The sequence below is a fragment of the Trichomonascus vanleenenianus genome, assembly GCF_965637985.1.
Source record: "Trichomonascus vanleenenianus strain CLIB 3782 genome assembly, contig: TRVA0_064S, whole genome shotgun sequence".
Taxonomy (NCBI): Eukaryota; Fungi; Ascomycota; class Dipodascomycetes; order Dipodascales; family Trichomonascaceae; genus Blastobotrys; species Blastobotrys vanleenenianus.
This window is the reverse complement of record NW_027481823.1, coordinates 22,376-45,268: the sequence shown is the minus strand read 5'-3', so window position 1 is coordinate 45,268 and position 22,893 is coordinate 22,376. Positions and strand designations below refer to the sequence as shown.

At 45.8% G+C, this 22,893-nt stretch overlaps 9 protein-coding genes across 9 annotated transcripts; 4 read left to right on the top strand and 5 right to left on the bottom strand.

Moving 5' to 3' along the window:
* Nucleotides 1-839: 839 nt before the first annotated feature.
* TRVA0_064S00430 (uncharacterized protein) lies at nucleotides 840-2,549 on the bottom strand (the record flags this gene model as incomplete). Its single annotated transcript, XM_076687590.1, has 1 exon — nucleotides 840-2,549. The coding sequence occupies one exon, from the start codon at nucleotides 2,547-2,549 to the stop codon at nucleotides 840-842; it is 1,710 nt and encodes a 569-aa protein (XP_076538189.1).
* Nucleotides 2,550-3,424: 875 nt separating this feature from the next.
* MAL11 (general alpha-glucoside permease) lies at nucleotides 3,425-5,086 on the bottom strand (the record flags this gene model as incomplete). Its single annotated transcript, XM_076687589.1, has 1 exon — nucleotides 3,425-5,086. One exon carries the CDS (start codon nucleotides 5,084-5,086, stop codon nucleotides 3,425-3,427), a length of 1,662 nt encoding a protein of 553 aa, XP_076538188.1.
* Nucleotides 5,087-6,682: 1,596 nt separating this feature from the next.
* On the bottom strand, nucleotides 6,683-9,746 carry TRVA0_064S00386 (uncharacterized protein; the record flags this gene model as incomplete). The annotated part of the gene is made up of 2 exons (XM_076687588.1): nucleotides 6,683-8,687; nucleotides 8,743-9,746. The coding sequence occupies 2 exons, from the start codon at nucleotides 9,744-9,746 to the stop codon at nucleotides 6,683-6,685; spliced, it is 3,009 nt and encodes a 1,002-aa protein (XP_076538187.1).
* A 1,389-nt stretch (nucleotides 9,747-11,135) lies between these two features.
* On the top strand, nucleotides 11,136-12,971 carry TRVA0_064S00364 (DUF2264 domain-containing protein; the record flags this gene model as incomplete). Its single annotated transcript, XM_076687587.1, has 1 exon — nucleotides 11,136-12,971. The coding sequence occupies one exon, from the start codon at nucleotides 11,136-11,138 to the stop codon at nucleotides 12,969-12,971; it is 1,836 nt and encodes a 611-aa protein (XP_076538186.1).
* Nucleotides 12,972-13,318: 347 nt separating this feature from the next.
* Nucleotides 13,319-14,935, top strand: OSM1 (fumarate reductase 2; the record flags this gene model as incomplete). The annotated part of the gene is made up of 2 exons (XM_076687586.1): nucleotides 13,319-13,430; nucleotides 13,500-14,935. 2 exons carry the CDS (start codon nucleotides 13,319-13,321, stop codon nucleotides 14,933-14,935), a joined length of 1,548 nt encoding a protein of 515 aa, XP_076538185.1.
* Nucleotides 14,936-15,471: 536 nt separating this feature from the next.
* HXT2 (high-affinity glucose transporter Hxt2p) lies at nucleotides 15,472-17,040 on the top strand (the record flags this gene model as incomplete). The annotated part of the gene is made up of 1 exon (XM_076687585.1): nucleotides 15,472-17,040. The coding sequence occupies one exon, from the start codon at nucleotides 15,472-15,474 to the stop codon at nucleotides 17,038-17,040; it is 1,569 nt and encodes a 522-aa protein (XP_076538184.1).
* A 378-nt stretch (nucleotides 17,041-17,418) lies between these two features.
* On the bottom strand, nucleotides 17,419-18,954 carry ALD4 (aldehyde dehydrogenase family protein; the record flags this gene model as incomplete). Its single annotated transcript, XM_076687584.1, has 1 exon — nucleotides 17,419-18,954. The coding sequence occupies one exon, from the start codon at nucleotides 18,952-18,954 to the stop codon at nucleotides 17,419-17,421; it is 1,536 nt and encodes a 511-aa protein (XP_076538183.1).
* A 487-nt stretch (nucleotides 18,955-19,441) lies between these two features.
* Nucleotides 19,442-20,332, top strand: TRVA0_064S00276 (dihydrodipicolinate synthase family protein; the record flags this gene model as incomplete). Its single annotated transcript, XM_076687583.1, has 1 exon — nucleotides 19,442-20,332. One exon carries the CDS (start codon nucleotides 19,442-19,444, stop codon nucleotides 20,330-20,332), a length of 891 nt encoding a protein of 296 aa, XP_076538182.1.
* Nucleotides 20,333-20,675: 343 nt separating this feature from the next.
* On the bottom strand, nucleotides 20,676-21,815 carry TRVA0_064S00254 (alpha-hydroxy acid oxidase; the record flags this gene model as incomplete). Its single annotated transcript, XM_076687582.1, has 1 exon — nucleotides 20,676-21,815. The coding sequence occupies one exon, from the start codon at nucleotides 21,813-21,815 to the stop codon at nucleotides 20,676-20,678; it is 1,140 nt and encodes a 379-aa protein (XP_076538181.1).
* Nucleotides 21,816-22,893: the final 1,078 nt, after the last annotated feature.

Sequence of the window (22,893 nt, the reverse complement as noted above, 5' to 3'; positions counted from 1 at the left end):
ATCTGGAAGGCGCAACTAACATTAGGCAACATCTTTCGCGCCTGTTTCTTATCATCAGCAACAATCGGTGACGAGCCGCTATGTTGAATCGCGGGCTTGCACGTAAAGAGTGGCTGCCCCTCAGCTAACTTACGTGTATGGACGCATTGCACAACGCCTAAGCTCCACCTGATGAGAAGGGCGGTTTTTAGACAACCTTTTTCATCCACCGCGTCTACGTTATATTAATTACGGATTTCTCTAATGAGGGAAAGATGAATAAACGTGAACTACCCGGTAGCAAAGTCAATGGTCAAAGGTATGTTCAATACCGTGGTGTATCCTAAGGTGGTAAACCCAATAATCCTATATACCTTGGTTCTCAGAATAGTTCCTTTAACGTCATGCTGTCGTAGTTCGTTTGCAAAAATGTCAACTAATGCTGTTCACTCGTGTGGATACCTGATTGATTTCGCTCGCAGTTGACTGGTGTCGTCCTGCATGAATCAACAACCGAAGACACTTCGCGTCAATATCGCTAGGAGTCGGATTGCCGTGAATACGCTGCACAGCTGAAGTTACAGAGCTCAGGAGAGATCACAGCACAATCTCTTGCTTCAGGTATCTCTCCGGTACAAGAAAGGTATTTCGGCCAATTCTATTACGAAAGAGAGAGCTTGCACATAATGCCACAGTAGGCCTTCCAAAAGTGCTTCAGATGATATGTAAACACGTGAATGTAAGGTAAAAGATGTTCTACCAGGTATATCAGGTAGACACAATCGAACACTTAATTAATTAGATTAAATACGTACCTTGCTTTGTTAAACAGTATAATTAGACTGTTTCCTGTAATGTAATTACTGCGGACAGCAAAAACCGCTTGGTTCGAGCCTACAGAAACAAGATGACTCGACTACAATATCCGCTTCGGCTAGAGCGAGGACAAGCTGTTTCTTGATAATGGCGGCTTCCTCACGCTTTCCAAGACGGTTCAAGCACTCATGATAACCATGTAGCGCCCATACGTTCTTGGGATGTTGGTGTGAAAGGGGCAGATTCTCCTGGAAACCCAAATCTTCGGAATAAGCCTGAGCTGCCTGATCAACTAGGCCCTGCTCTAGGGAGAGAGCCCCATAAGAATGTCTTGCCGGCAACAGCCATCCCCATGGTTCGAGATAGACGCGGGCGTCTTCAAGCTTAATGGCCTCTCTAAGGAAGCGGAATGCGACTTCATAGTTCTGACGACGGTATTCAATTTCGCCATCAAGCATAGCATGGGCAATCTTGAGCCCGTCGATAATTCGATTAGGGAAGTCAAGGCGCGTCGGCGGTATTCGTGTTGTGGCTTCTCTAAAGAGTTCACGTTGTATTTCTGCATTCTTCAGATCTCTGGTCGCAGAATAAGCGATAGCCTTGCCATAATAAATATTTGCGATTGTCACACAATAGAGCTCTTGATCATCGGGGGCCTTTAGCTTCTTCAGTTCTTCCCACATGCCAAACCTAATAAGCACATGTACACGTAGGACTAGGAAGAACTCCAGCCAGTCCGCCATTGGAGGTGACTCCATTCTGAGCATCTCCTCGGTGATGGTGGCCTCCATCCTGTCGACCGACTCCAGCGCGACTTTGGATTGTCCTGCCAACATGGCGCCGTAAATAAGTGAATGGTAGTCGTGCATTCGATAAAAACTGAAGAAATTCAATCCTCCATGTTTGCGAAAGTATTTGTCGTCAGCAACGGTTGCCTTATAATTATATGCCATTGCGCGTCGATATTCTCCAACCAATACATCAAGATGGGTTGGCATATGGGACAAATGGCCCGAGTCGGGCACAAGGTCGCGAATTATATCCGCAGCCGCAAGTGCAATCTCTGGCGTGGCAGACATCTCAATTAAGTGAATATACAGGTGAGGGATGCCTGGGTGCTGTTTGACATCGGCATGTTTGAGGCCCGCCTCCAAAACGGCCCTGACTTCAACCACAGGGGAAGACGGAAGAGGCTGGCCAGTTCGACTATCATACAATTGTCGAGGAGACCAATTCATGAGGGCATCAGCAAAAAGATGCCTGATATCGAGGTCATCTTGGCCAAACTCACGGAAAACTTCCCGCATGGCGTCTGCATACTTTTTGTTCGGTATGGAGAAGTCTTTGACTACCTCTTCAGGTGGATATCGAATCTGAATAGCACGAATAAGTGCCGCCTCTACAGGTGAAGCCGATGATATCTTTTCAAGGGCGAGCTTGGCTACTGCATTGCATTTTTGGGCAATCTGCTCACGGCCCTGGCTATCGTAGGCTATCCAGCCCTTATTGTAATTCGGGCCCCCTGCAAGGGAGAGACCCCAATAGCCCATTGCGCATTCGGGATCATGCGCAATTACCTGTTCAAAACAACTGCAAGCCTCTTCATAGTTAAAGCCGTACGTCCAGATTAGGCCACGATTAAACCAAATCTGCGCTTCGGGGTTTACAGTGCTGATCTTTCTTCCGAAGCTGCCGACCTCAAAGTAAGGTTCGGTGGTGGACAGCTTCTTCGGCACCTGCAATTCGTAGATCATACTTGTAGTACTCGTAGATTAAAGGCGCAAAAGTATTATTGACACAATGTGTTGAGTAAAATCAGAAAGGATGATTTTAGCGCTTAAAGGAGAGGGAACAACTTATATATTTGGTCAGTGTGGATATAAAAACTAATTGGTATACAAGAGGAGATCGAAGGTTGTTTCCCCAGATCTATAACCAATATTTGAAAATACAAGAGATGAGTAGATTAATCAAATTATTATCGATAGAATGTCAAAGTGTTTCCTTCAGCGAATTTATTTAATTTATTGATTTCATGTTTCACTTGGTATATACACAGGGTCTTTGTTACCCGCCAAAGAGCAATGTGTTCTCACCTCATAGAGAATTCAATTAGTTACGCTCATTTTACTAACATAACTTAATTGGCTTCTAAATTTGACAATATGAATTCCTAATATGAGTTATTTCATGTGGAAAAGTCGTGAATGAACAGTACCAGTACCACTTAGCAGTACCGGTAATATCCCCTAAAGATGGGTACCGGTGCACCGGTTGTGTCCGCTACCGTTCCGATATCGGAAAAACGATACCCAGTACAATGGCCCCCCTGAATATACGGCTTCGTTTCATGCATTCCTATAGAGAAATTTCTAAATGACCCTTCGATCTCTGCAAACGTTTCAAATATCAATCTTCGCAAGTTGAAAGCGCTGTATGGTACTATAACTACTCCAAAGTACGCTCCAAAGGGCGGATGTTCCAGTCTTGTTGAACTACCGGCATATTACTTAGAAACTCGTACATTGGGGCATAACGAAAAAAAGCGGAAAATTCAAATCTCATAAAATAATCATAAAATACAGTACTTGCAACACAATAATCACTCGAAATCATTTTCGGGCGGTCTTTAAACCTTCTCCTCAGCAGTAGAATCGGAAACAATACTACCTGCAGCCAAATCAATCTTCGTAGATTTGAACTTTCGGGCTGGAACATTATTCTCGAACAGAATGTCAATCTCGGCATATGTCAGTTGAGTGGCGTCCGGGAGTCTGAAGTAAGCCCAAATAATGACGACAACCAACCACCCTGCATAATACAGGTCAGCGACTGGACCCCAGCCCCAATTGCCAGGACCACTGTTGATCATCTTTGGAATAAGAATACCGTTGATCAGAGCAACAAGATTGGAAATGGCTCGAGCAAAACCAACTGTCTTGGGTCGAAGGGCATTCGATGGCAGCTCTGAAATAATCGGATAAATGGTCGCCTGGACACCCAGGAATGACAAGAAGCTCTCAATAAGCAGAATAACCGCCATTGCGTACAAAGTCGCCGTTGTTCGCTTTGGAATTCCCAAGAATCCGACAATAAGAGCATTAACAAGCGCAGTAATAAGCCCAAACATGAAAATACGTCGACGGCTGACCTTTCTCTCCATGAGAATCCAAAGAACTATGACTGCAAAGATAGAAATAGCACTGCCGCCAATACTGAAATCAAAGGATTTATCGGTGGACATACCGGCCTGTTCCATGAAAACCACACCCCAACTTCCGAATGGGTTGATGATATTCTGGGTTAAGCATACAACTGTCGCAATCTCGGTTCGTCGGAAATTGACGCCCTTGAAAAGATCCAAGTAAGAACCAGCTCCAGTCTTCTTCTTTTTTGCTTCCTCCTTTTCAAGATTGTTGGTGTGAAGCATCATAGCAACTGACTCCTTAATCTCCTGATCAGTGACACCATCACTGGCCAGGCGTCGGGCTGCCTTGAAGGCCTCATCGGTCTTACCCTTTCGGACCAACAACCAGGGAGACTCTGGTGCAAAGTAACAGGCAATGGCAATTGGAACTGGCCAGACCCATTGTAAGGCAAATGCAATCTTGTACGCGGAGCTGCTGTCAATAGTAAGCAAGGCCCGCAATACACAGTTGCCAATCAAATATCCGATAGTCCAGCAAAGAGCAACGAACACTGTGAGGTGGCCTCGAAGAACGACCGGACACACCTCAGCAGCATAGGTGGTGGTGACTGTCTGGAAGATGCCCCAAGGAATCCCGAGCAAGACCTCACCAACCATATATACCGGAAGACTCGAAGAAAAGAACTGGATGAAAATAAATGAAGCCATCATACCCAGAGAAATAATCATCGTCCAGCGATAGCCAAAGTATTCAGTGATGCTACCGACAAAGAAGAGGGTAATGATTTCAGATGCAATCACACCATCAGAAATACCAGTCTGCCATTGAGTCGGAATGAGATATGAGCCATCAGGCTGCAATACGCCATAGTTCTTTTGGAACTCGGTAAACCCAAAGAAAGAAGTGATGTAGGAGTGGTCGAAACCTTCCATGATCAGTGCGCAGGACATAAGGCACGACCAGGTAATAGCCTTCCTGTACTTCTTGAGGGCATCAAAGAACTTCAAGTTCTCCTCAAACTCTTTATTTTGCACAGCACCATCCCTAATATCATCGGCATCTACCGTATAGGTAGCGTCCTGCTTGGATAGGACCTCGTCGAAATTGTTATCGTCCAAGACGTCTTCCTGGTGGACAGGCATTTTACCAGGCAGTAGAAAGTGATTTGGTTGGAAATATTGATTATTTCAGGAGTTCAACGCCCTATATATTGACAAAAATCCTGTAGTAGAAATCAAATCATTTTACCCCAGTTTCGGTGTTTTTGCCGGTACGGTATTGCTTAACGGTGGTTCATCGTCTGTTTAATCCTTGGGGATGTGGGGGTGAATGCGGGGCGACGTATGTCCTCTCAACGTCCGGCTAAAATCTTGGCACTAAGCGATCACTCACTATATCAGCATTGGAGCTTAAAAATATGGCAGGATAAATAGAGTGAGGTAATGATCGACAGAGGCACAGCAACTTTAATTGTGTCAGCCTTGCGCGGCTCTTGATGGATCGCATAGGCCGAGTTACTCATTACTGTACTGGTAGTTGTTTGTGGCGGCTTAACCCCCACAATGTGTCGTAGAAATGGGGCGTAATCAAATGATCTGCCTTTTTGCTAGTGTTTATGCTACGACGGATAAATATTTGAAATTCATTTAGCAATTTAATCCGATACCAGTATATCATAAGACCCCCCACGTATAGTGAGGATGTATGGACGAACTGGGTCTAGTCTGAACTGCCGTACTGCTAATAGATTGAGGAGAGGATGAGGAGAGAAGTCTGGTAGTGCCTGTATAGGCCTGACCATTCACTTGGGCTGTCCATCTGCCATTACTATGTAAGGGACCTTGCAGCGTTAATGTAGGTTGCAATGGTTGCAATATCCCATAGTCGTAGACCTGAAATGTATGTTATAACGCGTTGGGAACCTGAGTGTCAGTATGATGTTCTTTTGCAACCAGTGAGTGGGTTAAGCGTGTCGTATGTTTTGTTACAACCAATGAGTGGGTTGGGCATGTCGTAGCAACTCCTATGTCTGAATTATAGCCACCAGAGTACGTATATCTGCCTTTCAACCATGATTATTGGAGCAAGCTTTTTCGTGCAATAGTTAGCATCCATTGAGGCGTCACCGGCTTTGTGACACCACGGAAGGGAAAGAAAATAACCGGTTAATTAAACTTTCACAGTTGTACTAAAGGGCTGCGTAAGCTTCGGCTTGACTGCCGATGACAATTAGTACCTGTGCATCGCGCAGTTCCCATGACTTATTAAGCGTACTATATCTGACCGATGAGTATCTGGCACAGCGTAATAAATTTGTGAAATTAGATATAAATTATCCAGTGCAAATACAAATACATATTTGGACTTGAGCGGAGAAATTCTACGCCTAGCCCTTTTAGGTGTGGAGCTGAGCCCCTAGACTGAAAATCACAGTTTCACAGTTTTTTTTCGGATGAATTTCAATAGCCATGAAGATCTTTGCCCAATGCCCAACCCATACCCTTGGAAGGGCACAAGATTTCTAATCTCCTACCTGGTAGGAGAACTGCTTCCCTGACCCTGCGCTATGCAATCCTCCCGGCGCAGACGTGGTACAGATGTGGCGTCCAATTGATGTCGGAACTCGTTGTTGTTTAGGGGGAAAAAATACAAAGTGGGATTTCTGGCCTAAGCTTTTACTAAAGGCTTCAATAAAATAACAAATTATGTAATTATAGAGTTCCATATATTCCATAAATCTAAACAATTCTACTTTCTGGCGGGCCAAGATAGCTCTCTCTCACACCTCCTAGATCAATTACAATCTTTTGAATTACCACACCTGGCTCAATAGCCCAAATTCTCAGTTTATGACCCCCGGAAGTAATCGTGTGAAGGCTAGACCTTTTCCACATATTATTGGCAACCCCCTCTTCCCAATCTTCAGGGATGAGCTCTTTAGGAGCAACAGGAGCTAGCTCAACGGACTGGTGCTCTTCGTTGTCAATCGCAATTGCATACTTCATTGGCCTATCCTTCCCGCTGAAGTTAAGCGTAGGAGCAGAATAGACAATTACCTTCGCCTTATCGGCGTCAGTAAAAGATAGGAAAGAGAATTCCAAATAAGGCGAACCGTGCGATGGATCTTGGGTTGGAATTGACGTTGGCCACAACGTTACACCCGATGATGTATGCCCTAATCCCTTGATGGTGACATATTTGGCGGTATCTGTATTGCCAGCTGATGTATAGTTCTCGGCATTGATCGTGATTTGCCCGTCAGACTCAACGAATCCTTTAAAACCAGCTGGAACACTTCGATTTCTAACTGGAACCTTGACATGGAATCCATTGCTCTCAAATCTTAGACTCTCTAGCTCCTCCTTGGTGTCGGCAACTTGGAAGCAAATGAGTGAGTCAATGGTCATGCCTGCTGGTACTGAAGACCAATCCACAGATACCTCTGCCCGTGAATCGACATCGTCTACACCTGTTACAACCCCGGTAGATGGGGTAATTTTGATGTAGTAATGTTGTGGAATCAAAGACCAATATTGCGGCTGATCCCCAGAGTACCGTGCAAAAACATCGATGTAACGGGATTTAGGTCCGAATGGATCTAATTGAGGCAGGGAAAGGACTGTTCCATTAAGCTCATGGTAACGATCATCACCAGGAATTGAAGCGAAAGAACCCTCTACTCCAATCGCTACCTTTCCTTTTGTAGCCTCGCTATCTTGGATCCAGTACAACGGCGGGAGCAAATCGCGCATTGGTTGCTGCCAATAATTATAACCCAGGTGTGTCTGCTCCATCATATGATTCCATTTTCCGTCAAGCAAAGAATGATACTCATCGGCAATTTTCTTATCACGCTTGAAATCAGCCAATACAAGCTCAGCAGTCTTGTTGGTAGTCGATCGCTTTTGCTCTGCATATAGATAATTCTTGCCGGTGTTGACATGGATTCGATACAACGTATGCGCTGCTTTTATTGGGTGCAGGATCAGCTGGAAATAACTCGGTTTTTCAGCTTCCGACAGCTTCACATACAGCTGCTCGGCCTTAGTTTCCAAATCTTGCCATTCTGCAATGACACTATCAGCCTCTCGGTAATTAACGACGCTGAAAGTATGCGGGTCGACTAATTCATACTTTCGTCGGGCTGCATACTTTGAGTAAGTATCTACCAGGTAAGCAATCTCTTCCGCATGCTCGGAGCCGAACTCTCTCTTGGCCCATTCTAGAATCCATTGATCAATGGTATTGTAACTCCATTTCTCCATATCGTACGCAAGGTCGAAGTAAAAGCTCATAGGCAACTCCTGTGGTTTCAGATCGCCGACGTTGACAATCCAAACTCGATCGGCGCCTCTTTCATAGGCCAAATGGAGCTGCTCCCACATTCGCTGGAGAGAGGTGGTGTTGAGCCATTTGTAGTTTCGTGGGTCTCCGACGTAATCAAAGTGGTAATATAGTCCTGCCCCTCCAGAACGCTGACGTTCATTATCAAGTGGAAGTCGACGAATGTTCCCCCAGTTGTCATCACACCACAACAAGGTGACGTCATCTGGTACTGCCAAACCCTCTTCGAAATATTCTTGGACTTCTTTGTAGATACACCACATTTGTGGAATGTCTTCCAATTTCTTGTCCTTGATGACTTGCTGAAGGATATCTCGCTGGCTCTTAATCACATCCTTGACTACCTTAACCGCCTCTTCTTTTGGCAGGTCCATCGCGAAATCATCGTATCCTCGCATTCTATAGAATAATGTTAGTAAATAATCAGGCATTAGCTCAAAATGTCTTCACTTACCCCAAGTTGTAGATCCCTTCATAATTCTTCACTCTTTCAATGCCGTGTTTGAAGTACGGTTTAATCTGCTCCTTATTGATGTTCCACTGCCATTCTCCTTTTCCAAATTTTGGCCATTCATGACACGCCCGGAGAAGCGGCTCGGTGTGGCTAGTACCCATAACCACGCCATATGCATCTGCAAGCGCGGGGTTGCGTTCATCATCAACATTGAACATACCTGCCCACATCGTAGGCCATAAGTAATTGGCTCTCAGCCGAAGCACCAACTCGAAGACATGCGAATAGAAATCGGAATTGAAGCTAGAACCCCATTTGCTCTTCTCATATCGTTCTCGAGCCCAATTGGTTATGCATGGTTCTTCGTCATTAATGAAAAACCCTCGGTATTTAATCGATGGGGTTTTCTGAACCTGCTGCGTTCCGTCTTGTACGAAAATCGCTTCGTTTTTGGCGGTAACCACGTCGGCCCACCAGTAGAAAGGCGACACACCGATGAGCTGAGAAATTGTATACAAGCCGAAAATAGTACCTCTTTTGTCGCTTCCAGCAATGACGAGTGCTTTGGATACACCTGGAATAGGGTCACTGACTAGAGAGATTACATGCGACTCCCATTTGCCTTCGATAGCCTTGGTGTCTAGCTTGCCACTGGAAACAATTTGATTGATCAATTCGGACTTTCCAACTGTTCCTGCAATGATCCGGACTGAATCGGGGGAAGCGAGAGACTTGAATGAAGTGTTGAAATAAAAGGGACCATTCACCTTATATTCCTCCGTACTTTCATGAGTGACTGGAGTATAGTACTCATACTTCCCAGTACTTCCAATGGCCTTGTTCACCTCAACTGAAAGAGGCTGTCCGGTCACTCGCTCAAAGTCGTCGCCCAAATCCTTAGCAGCTCGGAGCACACCCCAATGCTCATTGCCATCAAGCAGAATAGCCCCAGGGCGTCCACCAATCTGGTAGTCGCTTTCATTCTTTTTGACGAAACTAATCATTTCGCCTGCAATTATGGTTTGGTCACTAATAATAGCGAATCATATCTGAAAACTAACCGCGTTATATAACTTCAAATGGATTCACCGTAGAACTAACTTCAACCACCATTTCACACCCCCCACATTTCTGGCCACGGCTGTATATCTTGCGGGAGTAATATTAAGCCGTATAGTTGCGGGGTAACTATCGCCGCGCCCACCGGATGAAATCTATTTTAACCAGATGCCATATATCCCGTAAATTTAGGATCAAATAGTAGCTTGAATCATGTGATTTATCTTTAGCGGGGGATTCGCCGATCCATTAAGTCAGTATTTTTCATTTGAACCAGTTAGGGTATTTTTCGATCGGACTCATTTGGACTAGCTGGTTCTTTACTGCTGTGCGGCTTGACGTCGAGTGCTATACCCCGTATCTATATTGGTGTTCTACGCAAAGCTGATTAGCAAATGTTATAACTATAGTGTATCACCCAAAATTTAATTACCGGTGTTTACCTAGTAGACTGTTTCATACGGTACTGAAGTCGGTAAACTTTCAGGAGCCTTCGTTAAACGGAAGTAGAAATAATAATGACTACACGTATTTCAGAGAACGACATTTGTACAGAACTATGTATGTGGTGCAACTTCATCCTGCAATCACTTCAAGGTGTGAAGCTACAGCTTTATTATAAACCGAAACCCAGCGGAGTGCTAGAGAGGTACAGTATAGGCATAATCCACTGTAGAGAATTGTACCTACCTGAGGGGAAATGATTACTTAAGATATTGTATATCTTCAACCTCGTATTCCCCACAGATCCACAATTCGTGTAAAATGAGCTGCCTCAGTCCATGTGCACTTAAGTTACCCCTGGTCGGCGGACCGGCTCAATCGTCGGCCCGGGGAGGGCATAGCTAAATGGACACAAATGAAGAAGCCGTTAGAGGAAACCCCACATGAGAATGCCGTTATGGCAGCAAGACATGTGTGCACCTGAATCTGCAGCGAACCAAAATTCTTTTTTAGCCGGTAAAGTTACTTCCGCTACCCCCCCCCCCCCCCCCCCCCCCCAACATCCCACAGAGGGGGGGCATGCAGCGGAGGTGAAGACATCTGTTCACAACCATGGTGTACCAAATGAATAAGGAATAGCTAAAATGTGGTTATAGCAAAACTATTGCTTTTATTAGGGACCGGGAGTACCTAGTTAATAGTAATGATTAACCTTTGGATTCCACTAGAGGACGTGTAATATTCAGCTGCAAAAGTAAAGGACGGAAACGGATAAACCCACGCCGACCCCCACATTATGTAAAGCCGTGCAAGTACATCTCAAAAATGGCTATAAAGCTACAAGAGGACCAGCAGGCCAATTTCATTTCACGCTACAGTACTTTTGCAGAATGTCTTCACCATTTGAGGGGAATCCATTCAAAACTCGAAGCGATCTTGAGGCTGCTTTCAGAAACCTCTATGAACCATTAGTACCGCTGTACTCTCCCGGCGGAGCAAGAGTTAGGATCGAAGAAACCGGTGCCTATTGTGACCTTGACTCCTCGGATCTCGAAGGATTTTCAAGGCCTATCTGGGGCTTGGTTCCTTACGTTGCAGGTGGTGGCAAGTTTGACCATTGGGATCTAGTCCACAAGGGCTTGGCCAACGGAACCAATCCTGAACACCCTGAATACTGGGGCGACACTGTCGACTGGGAGCAAAGGCTCGTCGAATTTGCAGCAATTGGGTTTGCTTTGGCGTTCATTCCGGAACAATTTTACGAACCTCTTTCCGACGAAGCTAAGAAGAATGTTGTGAATTACTTGGTAGCAGCAAGCACTCGAACCTACCCAACTACTAATTGGAAGTGGTTCCATGTATTGTTGACTTTGGGGCTGAAGAGAATTGGCGCTGATTATGACCAGTCGATTACTGAAAAGAACTTGGAAGATATGGAGCAGTACTATTTGAAGGATGGCTGGTATGGCGATGGTCCAGATAAGAACGCGATAGACTATTACAACCCATGGGCTTTCCACTTCTACGAGCTGATGTATCTGAAGCTCTATCCTGAGGACAAGCAGCTTGGCGATGTCTACCGAAAGCGAATTGAAGAGTTTATTCCACAGTTTATTCATTGGTTCGGAGATGATGGTGCCGCTCTACCTTTTGGCCGAAGCTTGACTTACAAGTTTGCCTGTGGTTCTTTCTGGGGAGCTCTTGCCTTCTCTGAACTTGAGATCATTCCCTGGGGTGTTGTTAAGGGCCTCTTTCTGAGACATATGAGATGGTGGGCCAAGCAACCATTTTCTAGAAAGGGCACTGGAATCATGAGTTTGGGATTCTCCTATCCTAATGCAATTATGTGTGAGAGATACAACTCTCCTCAGTCTCCGTATTGGGGTACAAAAGCGTTCTTCCCATTGGCTCTCCCAGAATCGCATCCTTTCTGGCAGAGTGAAGAAGTCGACATCATTCCACGGCCACAAACGCAGGCTCTTCCTGTTCCAGGCATGGTGTTCTCTCACTATCCTAACAATAGTGTGGCCCTTGTCTCTGGCCCATACCAGCGGGGATCATATTGCCGATACCAAGCTGAGAAATACTGCAAGTTCGCTTATAGCACCCGATTTGCTTTCAGTGTTGAGACAAACTGCAGGAGTTTCGATGATGCCACCCTTGATAACATGATTGGGTTCTCCGAGGATGACTGCGACTACAGGTTCCGAAGTAAGACCAAGGCAAGGATCCTTGGAGATGTCCTATACTCGACTTGGAGCCCTTGGGCTGATGTCAACGTGGAGACATGGCTCATTCCAAGGGGCAAGTGGCATGTTAGAGTTCATCGCATCAACAGCTGTCGCGACCTTCAAACAGTGGAGGGAGGCTTTGCTATTTCGGCTCTAGAACCGGCCAATGATCTGACGAAACAGGGCGGAGCGAATTCGGCATACGTCGCTAATAAGGAAGATTTCAGTGGAATTGTATCTCTCAGTGGAGGTCGGCAGGGTATTGCTACTACGCCTGAGCCATCATCCAACCTTTACTACTCGAAAACTGTGGTTCCTCAGCTTAAAGGAAACATTGAAGCAGGTAAAGAAACTATTCTGGCATGCGCAGTAATTGCCCAGCCAGACAAATCCGTCTTTTCTACGGATTGGCCCAATGTCCCTGAAATGCCCTCCATCGATTTTTTGGAAAAGGTCAAGCGAGAGTCTGTTCCAGTTTTGGCAGAGGAAAAATAACCATCGGTAATAGCATTAGTAGACCTTTCAAATGGCATTTACGTTTTCAGCTCACAAAGTGTATTGTAATTTGTACTCCATAGTTGGATGAATTCGAATTCCGTAGCGAGTATGTTGAGATTTCTTTTTACGGTTATAGCAGCCGCACTATATGCGGCTGAGTGTCTCAGTTTGTTTGGTTTTTATTTCTTAAAAGATTCAAGCAGCGCGCGTCTCGTATATATATGCCATATACGAGAGGAAATTTATACGGTAACCCCACCACTCTAGTGATACATCTATGTGATAGAATAAGGGTTTGAATAATGAGCTGATTTTTCCCCTCCTTCATACCCATTAATAGCGTGATGCTACGGAGACAATTCTACCTTTTGACATTTGCAGCATTGGCAGTATCTTTCTTGTACTGTTATTTCCGAGGGTTATATTCAAAGAATTCATTCGGGCGCACGATTATTGGTATGTGGACAGGTGTTCCATCCCAGCGGAACTAAAACAAAGGAGGAACTTCCACTAACACGAATATAGAGCGACCACAGCAAGAATACAGGGCTAGCATGAAAGACCGCGGAACTATTATCATTGTTGGAGCAGGACTGGCCGGTCTGGCTACTGCACACACAATCTTGCAGCGATCAGCTGAGCTAAATGTTATCATAGTTGAAAAGCTCAAGTCCACCGGCGGTAATTCCATCAAGGCGTCTTCTGGAATCAATGGCGCCGGGACTATTCATCAAAAGAGACTGAATATTCAGGATACCCCATTGCTGTTCTACGAAGATACTGTGAAGTCGGCCAAGGGCTTCGGCAGTAAGTCCCTTGCCAAAACGTTAGCGGACAATTCTGAAGCTGCAGTCAATTGGCTAGAGGAAAGCTTCGGTATCGATCTCTCAGTTGTCAGTCTTTTGGGTGGGCATTCCAAGCCAAGAACGCACAGAGGATCCGGTAGTCTACCTCCCGGTTTTGCGATCATCAAGAGTCTCAGTGATAAGCTGAAAGATTATCAAAACTGCAGACTCATCACTGAGGCCAGAGCGACAGATCTGATAGTAGAAGATTATGCCAATGGGAAGAAAGTTGTCGGCATCAACTACTTGAGCTTGAAGGGTGACAGCAACGACCAGCCTGAGAAACTGTATGGCCACGTGGTCCTTACTACGGGAGGTTTCTCTGCATCTTCGTCATTGCTAGAGAAATACAGGCCTGATTTAGTTGATCTGCCCACCACGAACACGAAGGAGACGGTTGGAGATGGCCAGAGGATGTGTCAGCTCATAAATGCAAATTTAGTAGATATGAACAAAGTCCAAGTTCACCCTACCGGATTTGTTGATCCCAAAGCACCAGAGAGCAAGTCGAAATTTCTAGCTGGAGAGGCACTTAGAGGTGAGGGTGGGATCCTTTTGAGCCGTGGAAAGAGATTTGTCGACGAACTCCAGACTAGAGACGTTGTTGCAGATAAGGTAATGAAAGTGGCCAACAAATCTGCAGTCATTGCTCTGGACATTAATGGCTACGAATCTATGAAGCATCACGTGGACTTTTACGTCTCTAAAGGGCTCATGAAGAAAGGCACACTTGGAGATATGTGCAAAGAATTTGAATGGGATATTGAGTCCGTCAAGAAAGAGTTTGCCGAATATAATCAGTGCATTGATGGCACTAAAATCGATCCTCTAGGACGAACGGCGTTCGGAAAGGGGCGCTATCCCACTAGCGCTGAAGGGATTTTGTTTTATGGTGTAATTATGCCAGTGGTTCATTTTACCATGGGTGGGGTCCAGATTAATTCCTTTGGACAAGTTTTAGACGAACAGGAGAGGGTGATTGATGGTTTATATGCCGCTGGAGAAGTATCAGGAGGCGTCCATGGAGCTAACAGGCTAGGTGGCTCGAGTCTGTTGGAATGCGTTGTGTTTGGAAGAATTATCGGAAGCACGCTTGCAGGCATTAAACAGACATAAGCGTTCGAAAATTGATTCGATCTGGAAAGCAGCCTGGATAAATTGATTATGGTCAAATATAATAAATGTAGCATTGGTTATGTGTAAGTAAAAAAAAAGAGGGGCTTATCTTCTTTGAGATGCAGCTTGATTGCTGTAGCACGTCAGCGATATCAACATGGACCGGTATTACGAGGAGCCTGCACGCGATCTTGCTGCATGGGGATCCAGGAATTATTGAACCGGAGTAGAGAATACGGGGAGACGTAAGCTTGATCTTCAATAGTAAAAATTTGTCCTGAGCGATATACCATCAACTTTATTTTGCAGTCTGATCAGCAAAGCCAAGCATTTAGTTATGCCCGCTCCGGCCCGGCCATTGAGCCGGTTCGCCGATCTGGGGTAATTGAATGCACACGGAAGCGGTCCTATACATGGACCGGGGTAGCTCATTTGACTCAAGCTTGGGACCTGTGGGGACCTGTGGGGAACACGAGGTTGGAGATGGATTGTATATTAAGTGATCTTTTTCTTTGAGATGGTCTCTGTAGCTGATCATGAAGGACCAAATCCAGGTTGATAACTTTGAAGGACTTGTGCTGAAGGACGTTATCCCCAAGCGCGATAAGCCATGGTGGAGAGACAGGACGCTTGTTAAGCTTAATGTTCTTCTACTTTGTGCCCTTCTGACGCAGACAGCCTCGGGTTATGATGGTAGCATGCTCAATGGTATGCAGGCACTCCCGCAATGGAAACGATTCTTCGGAGAGCCTACAGGCACTCGGCTGGGTGCCATGACCTTTGGTCCAACAGGAGGTGTTCTGATCTCTGTTTTGGTATCCTCGCAGCTTTGCGAAAGATTTGGTAGACGATACCCAATCTGCGGCGGCTCGATCATCATTATTATTGGATCTATTTTGCAGACTGCCGCCGTTAATTACGGCATGTTTGTCGCTTCGCGATTCCTTATTGGTCTTGGACTTGGAATTGTTTCTGTTGCCGCACCGCCTCTCCTCTCGGAAGTGGCTTATCCAACCCATCGTGGTAAGCTGGTGTCATTTTATCTTGTTTCTTGGCCATTGGGCTCTTTAATTGCCGCATGGATCACCTACGGCAGTTTCAAAATGACCGGTTCATCCTGGAGCTGGAGAGTTCCCAGTGTGCTGCAGTGCTTTTTTTCGCTTATCCAAGCTGTTCTTAGCCTGTTTGCCCCAGAGTCACCAAGATGGCTCATTTACAATGGTCGATCCAAAGAAGCCTATGACATCCTTGCCAAATACCATGCCGATGGCGACAGAGACTCCCAGTTAGTCCGGTTTGAGATGGCTGAGATTACTGCAACTCTTGAGATGGAAAAGCTCCAGCAGTCATCCCGATGGAAGGAATGGATCGCTACCAAGGGAAACAAACACAGACTCTTCCTGGCGCTTTATATTCCCGCTATGTTGCAATGGTCCGGTAATGCGCTAACGTCTTACTACCTTTCTCCTGTTCTCAATACTATCGGCATCACAGATTCCAAGACCCAGCTCATTATTAATGCCTGTATGTCAGTCTGGAGTTTCCTCGTTGCTTGCACGTTTGCGACGCTAGTCGATAAATGGGGACGACGACGTCTTTTCCTTATTGGAATGGGGGGAATGGGTATCTCATATATCATTTGGACTATCTGCTCGGCAATCAACCAAGAAAAGGACTTTAAAGTCGAAGGATATGCTGCAGCCGTATTGGCCATGATCTTCATTTACTCCGCTTGCTACCACGTTTGCTCACCAGTGGCTCCCACCTACATTATGGAAGTCGTTCCATATTCTCTACGTGCTAAAGCATCTATGCTTTACCAATTGACGGGTAATCTGGCCGGTATTTACAACAGCTTTGCTAACCCAGTTGCTATGGAAGCGATTAAATGGAAGTACTACATTGTCTGGTGTGTTGTCATTGGAGTGCACTTTACCCTTATCTACTTCTTCTTCCCAGAGACTAAAGGAAGGGGTTTGGAAGAAGTGGCAGAAATTTTCGATGGGCCGAACGCTTTGTCTGGTGCCAACGCCATGAAGGAGACGGGTCTTGACACGAATGCCGAGAAAGCTCTCGCGGGTATCGAAGAGGTAGAAAGGCCCTAGGCAGCTTCTTTAGTTTTCTGTAATTCGTGCTTTAAACACTATTTGCTATGTTCTATTCACAATCTACTACAGAGTATATTTAACTTCTACTGTCATTGTGTAGCATCGTGTTTATGCTACTTTGTGGCAGGTTTTTGCCTCTTACCTTGGAACTTGAGTCTTCTTTGTGACTTATTGATTCCTCGGGTTATGGTACCTCTCTATACTAGTAAAGAGGAGAGCTAACCAGTAGAGTACCAGGTAGGTATGGAAGGTATAACCGCACTACGATACGCGTGAATGGAAAGTATACCCGACAAAATTACCCTGATTTATAGAATAACTAGTTTTGAAACAGTGCTTTCACAAATATCTAATCATTACTAATGCAATCTATTTTTAAGAAGTACCGTCCATTGGCCAGCTAACCTTTTCAGCATAGTTCCAATGGATTGCCTTGGTCTGGGTGTATTCCTTCAATCCCTCAATGCCTAATTCACGGCCGAAGCCAGACTGTTTCATGCCTCCGAATGGAACAGAGTTGCTTGGAACAACATACTGGTTGCACCAGACAGTACCGGCATGAAGGGAATGAACCATTCTCATGCACTGGGATGCATTCTGGGAGAATACGCCCGCCGCAAGTCCATACTGAGTGTCGTTGGCCTTCTGAATAGCCTCCTCCTCAGTGGAGAAGGTTTGAACGGTCAGAACAGGGCCGAAGATCTCCTCGTCAACAATCTTCATGCCCTTCTTGCAGTCAGCGAAAATGGTTGGAGCAATGTAATAGCCATTCTTCAACTTCGACGGCAGGTGCGCTAGTCGCTCTTTGCCGCCAGTTACGAGGGTAGCGCCCTGCTCAATACCGGCGTCGATGTAAGATTGCACTCGCTTCTGCTGCTGCTCCGAGACCTGTGGACCCTGGTAGGTCTTAATGTCGAATGGATCTCCAATGACATGGGACTCAAAGTTCTTCTTAAGCATAGCAATGAACTTGTCCTTAATTGTGTCCTGGACAAATAGTCGAGATCCTGCACAGCACTCCTGACCGTGGTTGAACAGAATGCCAATGGTAACCCAGTTTGCCGCCTGCTCCAAATCTGCGTTGTCAAATACTACAACAGGCGATTTACCGCCGAGTTCCAAAGAGACCTTTTTGAGGTTGCTCTTGGCAGCGGACTCCATGATCCTTCGGCCAGTAACAGTAGAACCAGTGAAAGCGACCTTATCGATATCCATGTGGCTGGAAATAGCCTGTCCAGCTACTGAACCAGTACCGTTGATAATATTGATAACTCCTGGAGGAAATCCGGCCTTGACGGACAGCTCAGCCAGGCGAAGAGCACTCAATGGAGTTTGCTCGGCTGGCTTGAGAACAATAGTGTTTCCAGCAGCAAGAGCTGGAGCGACTTTCCAAGCAAACATCTGAATTGGGTAGTTCCATGGAATGATCTGGCCACAAACACCAATTGGTTCGAGGCGAGTAAAAGCTATCTTAACTCCTTCCTCCTGCTCGATGGTTCGACCTTCGATCTTGTCAGCCAGACCGGCGTAGTATCGCAGACAGCCAATGCTATCAGTGATGTCAGCATCCTTAGCCAACCAAACAGTCTTTCCGTTATCGAGACTTTCAATCTGACTGAGATTGTCGATATCCTCCTCCATCAGATCTGCCCACTTGTTGAGTAGGGCGCTCCGCTGGGACGGAGTGCTCTTCTTTCCCCATGTAGTCTCGAAGGCCTTTCGAGCAGCGGCCACAGCTTCATCCACATCCTCTGGAGAAGCTGCGCTGATGGTAGCCAATGGCTCGCCAGTGGCAGGGTTTGGAGTAGTCATCTCCGTACCAGTCTTGGACTGTCGGAACTCATTGTTGATGAAGAGCCCGGTCTTAATGGTGATCTTGTTCCCGTTTGGAGTCTCGAGAATAGCGGACATTTTGTGTTTGATTGAAATATTCTTTTTGCTATTCCAAGGAAATTGCTCTCTATATAGCCTGTATTATCTTAGTCTGATCTTTTACCCGGAGAAGTTGCTCTCCATCTACACCCCGTATTTTATCTCTATTCTGAGATGGTTTACCCGGGGGAGTTCCATGTGTCGGACATTTTCCGAAACAGTCGGACATCGTCCGATGCATAATTACAATACGGTGCCATTATACAGGTAGGCATAGCAGAATCTACCTCCACAGATAAGATAACAGAAAAAGCGCTATACGACACTCTGGAGGTTGGGGTAGTATCCGGCAGGAGTCCGAATTGGAAATTACACGGATTTCGCTATTAATTGCTGAGTTGGACGACTTTCCCTATTAATGCTGAATTACACGGTCTTCCCCATTAGTTGCGGAGAAGGATCCACATAAAAGAGGCACCATTCGCCAGGTATTCTGCTTCAGTAGTTCTAAAAATAATAAGATAAAATGACTGGCAAGCTTGAGGGTATTATCGCAGCTGTTCCAACTCCATTCACCGCTGACGGCAATGAAATCGATATTCCAACCATTGCTAAACAGGTTGATCGACTGGCAGAGGCTGGTGTCCACGGAATTGTCACCACCGGAACTACTGGTGAGTTCCCAGCCCTCACTATCGAAGAACATAAGGCCGTCATCAAGGCCAACATTGATGCTGCAAAGGGCCGGTTCCCAGTTATTGCTGGTATTGGCTGCAACAGCACCAAATTGGCCATTGAGATGGTCCAATTCTCAGAGAAGTCTGGTGCCGCTGCCGTAATGGTTGTTCCACCATTCTACGATCCGCTCTCCTTCAAGGCGCTATACAAGTTCTACGAGGATGTCTGCTCCTCTATTTCCATTCCTCTCATGTACTACAACCTCCCAGGTGCAACTGGTATTCACCTCACCGCTGATCAAATGCGAGAGCTTGGCAAGATCAAGGGCCTCGACTACATCAAGGACACTTCTGGCAATGCCAAAGAACTTGCTGATGTCTTGACTAACCCGACCAAGGACTTTTTGGCTTTCAACGGTTGGGACACTCTTTCCTTCTTTGCCTTGACCCACGGTGCCAAGGGCAATGTCTTTGGCGTCGCTTCGATTGTGCCAAAGGAATGCGTCGAGCTCTGGAACACTCTGGTTGTAGAGAAAGATCTTGAGCGTGCTCGAGAGCAGTGGAAGTTTATTTGGGAGATTTGCAGCTATCTTGAGGAGGTCAGCTACCCAGCTGGTGTCAAGGCTGGCCTTGATCTGCTTGGTCATTCGGTTGGCCCTGTCCGGGCTCCTCTTCTTCCACTCGAGCAGAAGAATATTGATCGATTCGCAGAGATCCTGGCTAAGCGAAAGTTCAAGTAAAAGCTTAATGCGGAAAATACATTATTATTAGAGCATATAAACGACTTCTTAAAATGAATCATGACCTTGAATTTCGAACATGGCCTTGGTAGGTGTTCTTTTTCCTGCTTTTACGTCTCCATAACTCTCCACAACAGTTGTTCATTTTTACTCATTACTTATTATGCTATGGCCTATTAGCGAATTGAATGCCGGCCAGTAATACGGGTAGTGAAAAAGATCTCGTTTAACCGAAACAAATCGAATTTTTATGCAACTTTTTTGGGATCGTCACTCTATTATCAGTTTATTATTACTTTTTTCGTATTTAGTTTCAAAAGATAACCTTAAAAACTAGTGATGCTTAAAGATTGGCGGTAATTCGTCTCTGCACCTTGTGCATAAGACCATCAACGCCCAATCGTGCAAGATGCTCTGGCTTGATGTCACTAACCTTAGTGCATCCCATCAACGCCATAACAACTCGGAACTCATCATGCAAAATATTCAATGCAAGGGAGACACCTTCCTCTCCCTTATATGCCAATCCCCAAAGCGCTACTCGCCCAACCCAGCAGTAATCCGCACCCAATGCAAGTGCCTTGAAAATATCACTGCCTCGACGAATACCGCCATCAATATGAACTGGAATTCGGCCCCTTACGGCCTCAACAACCTCTGGAAGAGCATCCAAAGTGCTCATAGCTCCGTCCAGCTGTCGCCCACCGTGGTTGGAAACAATAATTCCGTCAGCACCTGCCTGGACTGCAAGCTCGGCGTCTTCACCAGTAAGAATACCCTTAAGCCAGATCTGCATCGTGGTCTTCGACTTGAGCTCTCGAACATAATCCCAAGTGATTCGGGCATCGTACTGAGTTCGATCATCATCACTGACCATACCAGTCCCGTTCTGAATGAATGGGAAGTTTGGGAATCGCAGGTGAGGAGGAAGAGAGAAATCGTTCTTCATCTCATTGAGTCGTCGTCCAAGCCATGGACAGTCGACACTAAGGAAAACCGCCTTGTATCCAGCAGCCTCGGCGGTCCGAATAATGCCAAGGTTAGTCTCGACATCCTTAACGGCACTCAATTGGTGGGCATATGAAATACCGTAATCCTTGCCCTGCAATGCAACCTCCCTAGAGGAAGTATTAGTCCAGCTGGACAAAACCATGTTGACTCCCTTCTTCGCAGCAGCTCGCGAAGTTCCGAGCTCAGCATCAGCGTGAGCCAACCCATGGTTGGCGGAAGGAGAGAATCCCAGTGGGAAGGCCACCTTTGACCCAAGGCATTCAGTAGTAGTATCGACTCTTTCGACATCAACCATGACTCGTGGTCGGAGTCGGTACCGATCATAAGAAGACTGATTCTCCTTGACGGTTCGAAGCTCCATTGACCCACCATTGTAGAAGTCACGGACCATTGGAGGCAGCTTCAAGCTGGCCTCTCGCTCGAGATCAGCAATGCTGTGAACCTTATCGTCGTAAGTCTTAGCTCGGTTCATTATTACACCTTATAGAAATTGAAGCAGCTTGTTGGTGGAGTGTCTGGCATAATGGAAAGCTCATTATTATATATTATAGACTCTACCGTGAGGGGAAAGGCCGTTTGATCAGTTCGTACCTCAGCTGTCTGGTGTTCGCCGGCTGCATATCCCCAGAGTCGGGCAGACTCCGATGCCCTTCGGTCGGTCCCCGAGTGAAACTTTTGAGCCCACAACATCCGGTGGAGATTATTATGGATTATACCTGTCCACATGCTATGCTAAACCCCAATTTGAGAAATATTTCCGTTATACGTAACTAATTTATTATTGGATTTGTTGATCAGTTTCGCCGTTCCAATTACTTAATTAACGTCGTATTCCATTAATATGGGTTTTTCCGTTATCAAACTGCATTTCATAGGTCTTATTGGTACCCCATTACGGCTGGTTTTTTTATCTTCTGTGATTTTATTGGCTAACAAAGTTCGCTATTGGTTACCCCGGATATCTTGGAGCTAGTCTCTAATCTGTTATATTTTTTTTTACCCCGCGCTTCTTTTTTTTATCTTCTCAGGATCTACCCCATAATATCCAAGCTTCCCATATCTTCATGCCTATTGGACACTGTGACTGGTGTTGCAACGTTGATGATCTTCCTCTGGGAAGCATCTCTGACACTCAGATAAGAAATAATATATACATCAGAGTCGCATGTTGCCGCTCTAGTTCCGGGTACCCCTGAGCCAACATGTTTCATGAGAGCTTCAGAACGGGAAGACCGTACCTCCTACGCAGGCCCACATTCTTTTTGGATGGAATCGTGGAGCGAACCACCGAAGAGGAGAACATCGCGTAAGCACGCGTGAGGTACGGAAATCTGTGGTAAAGGGGCTACGGTCGCTAACTATTTGGGAGCGTGTGTGTCCTGCTTGAGAGCCTATGAATAAATGCACTTTAACCCTTTTTTTTTATCTTTCCAGCTGGCTATTAAAAAATACGAAATGCACGTCAACAGTCCTACCAAATACCGGTAGTTACTCCAGAATCAGGAGGTAAACTTGTTCTCTAAATAGTTGCTCTAGACCTTTTACAGCGT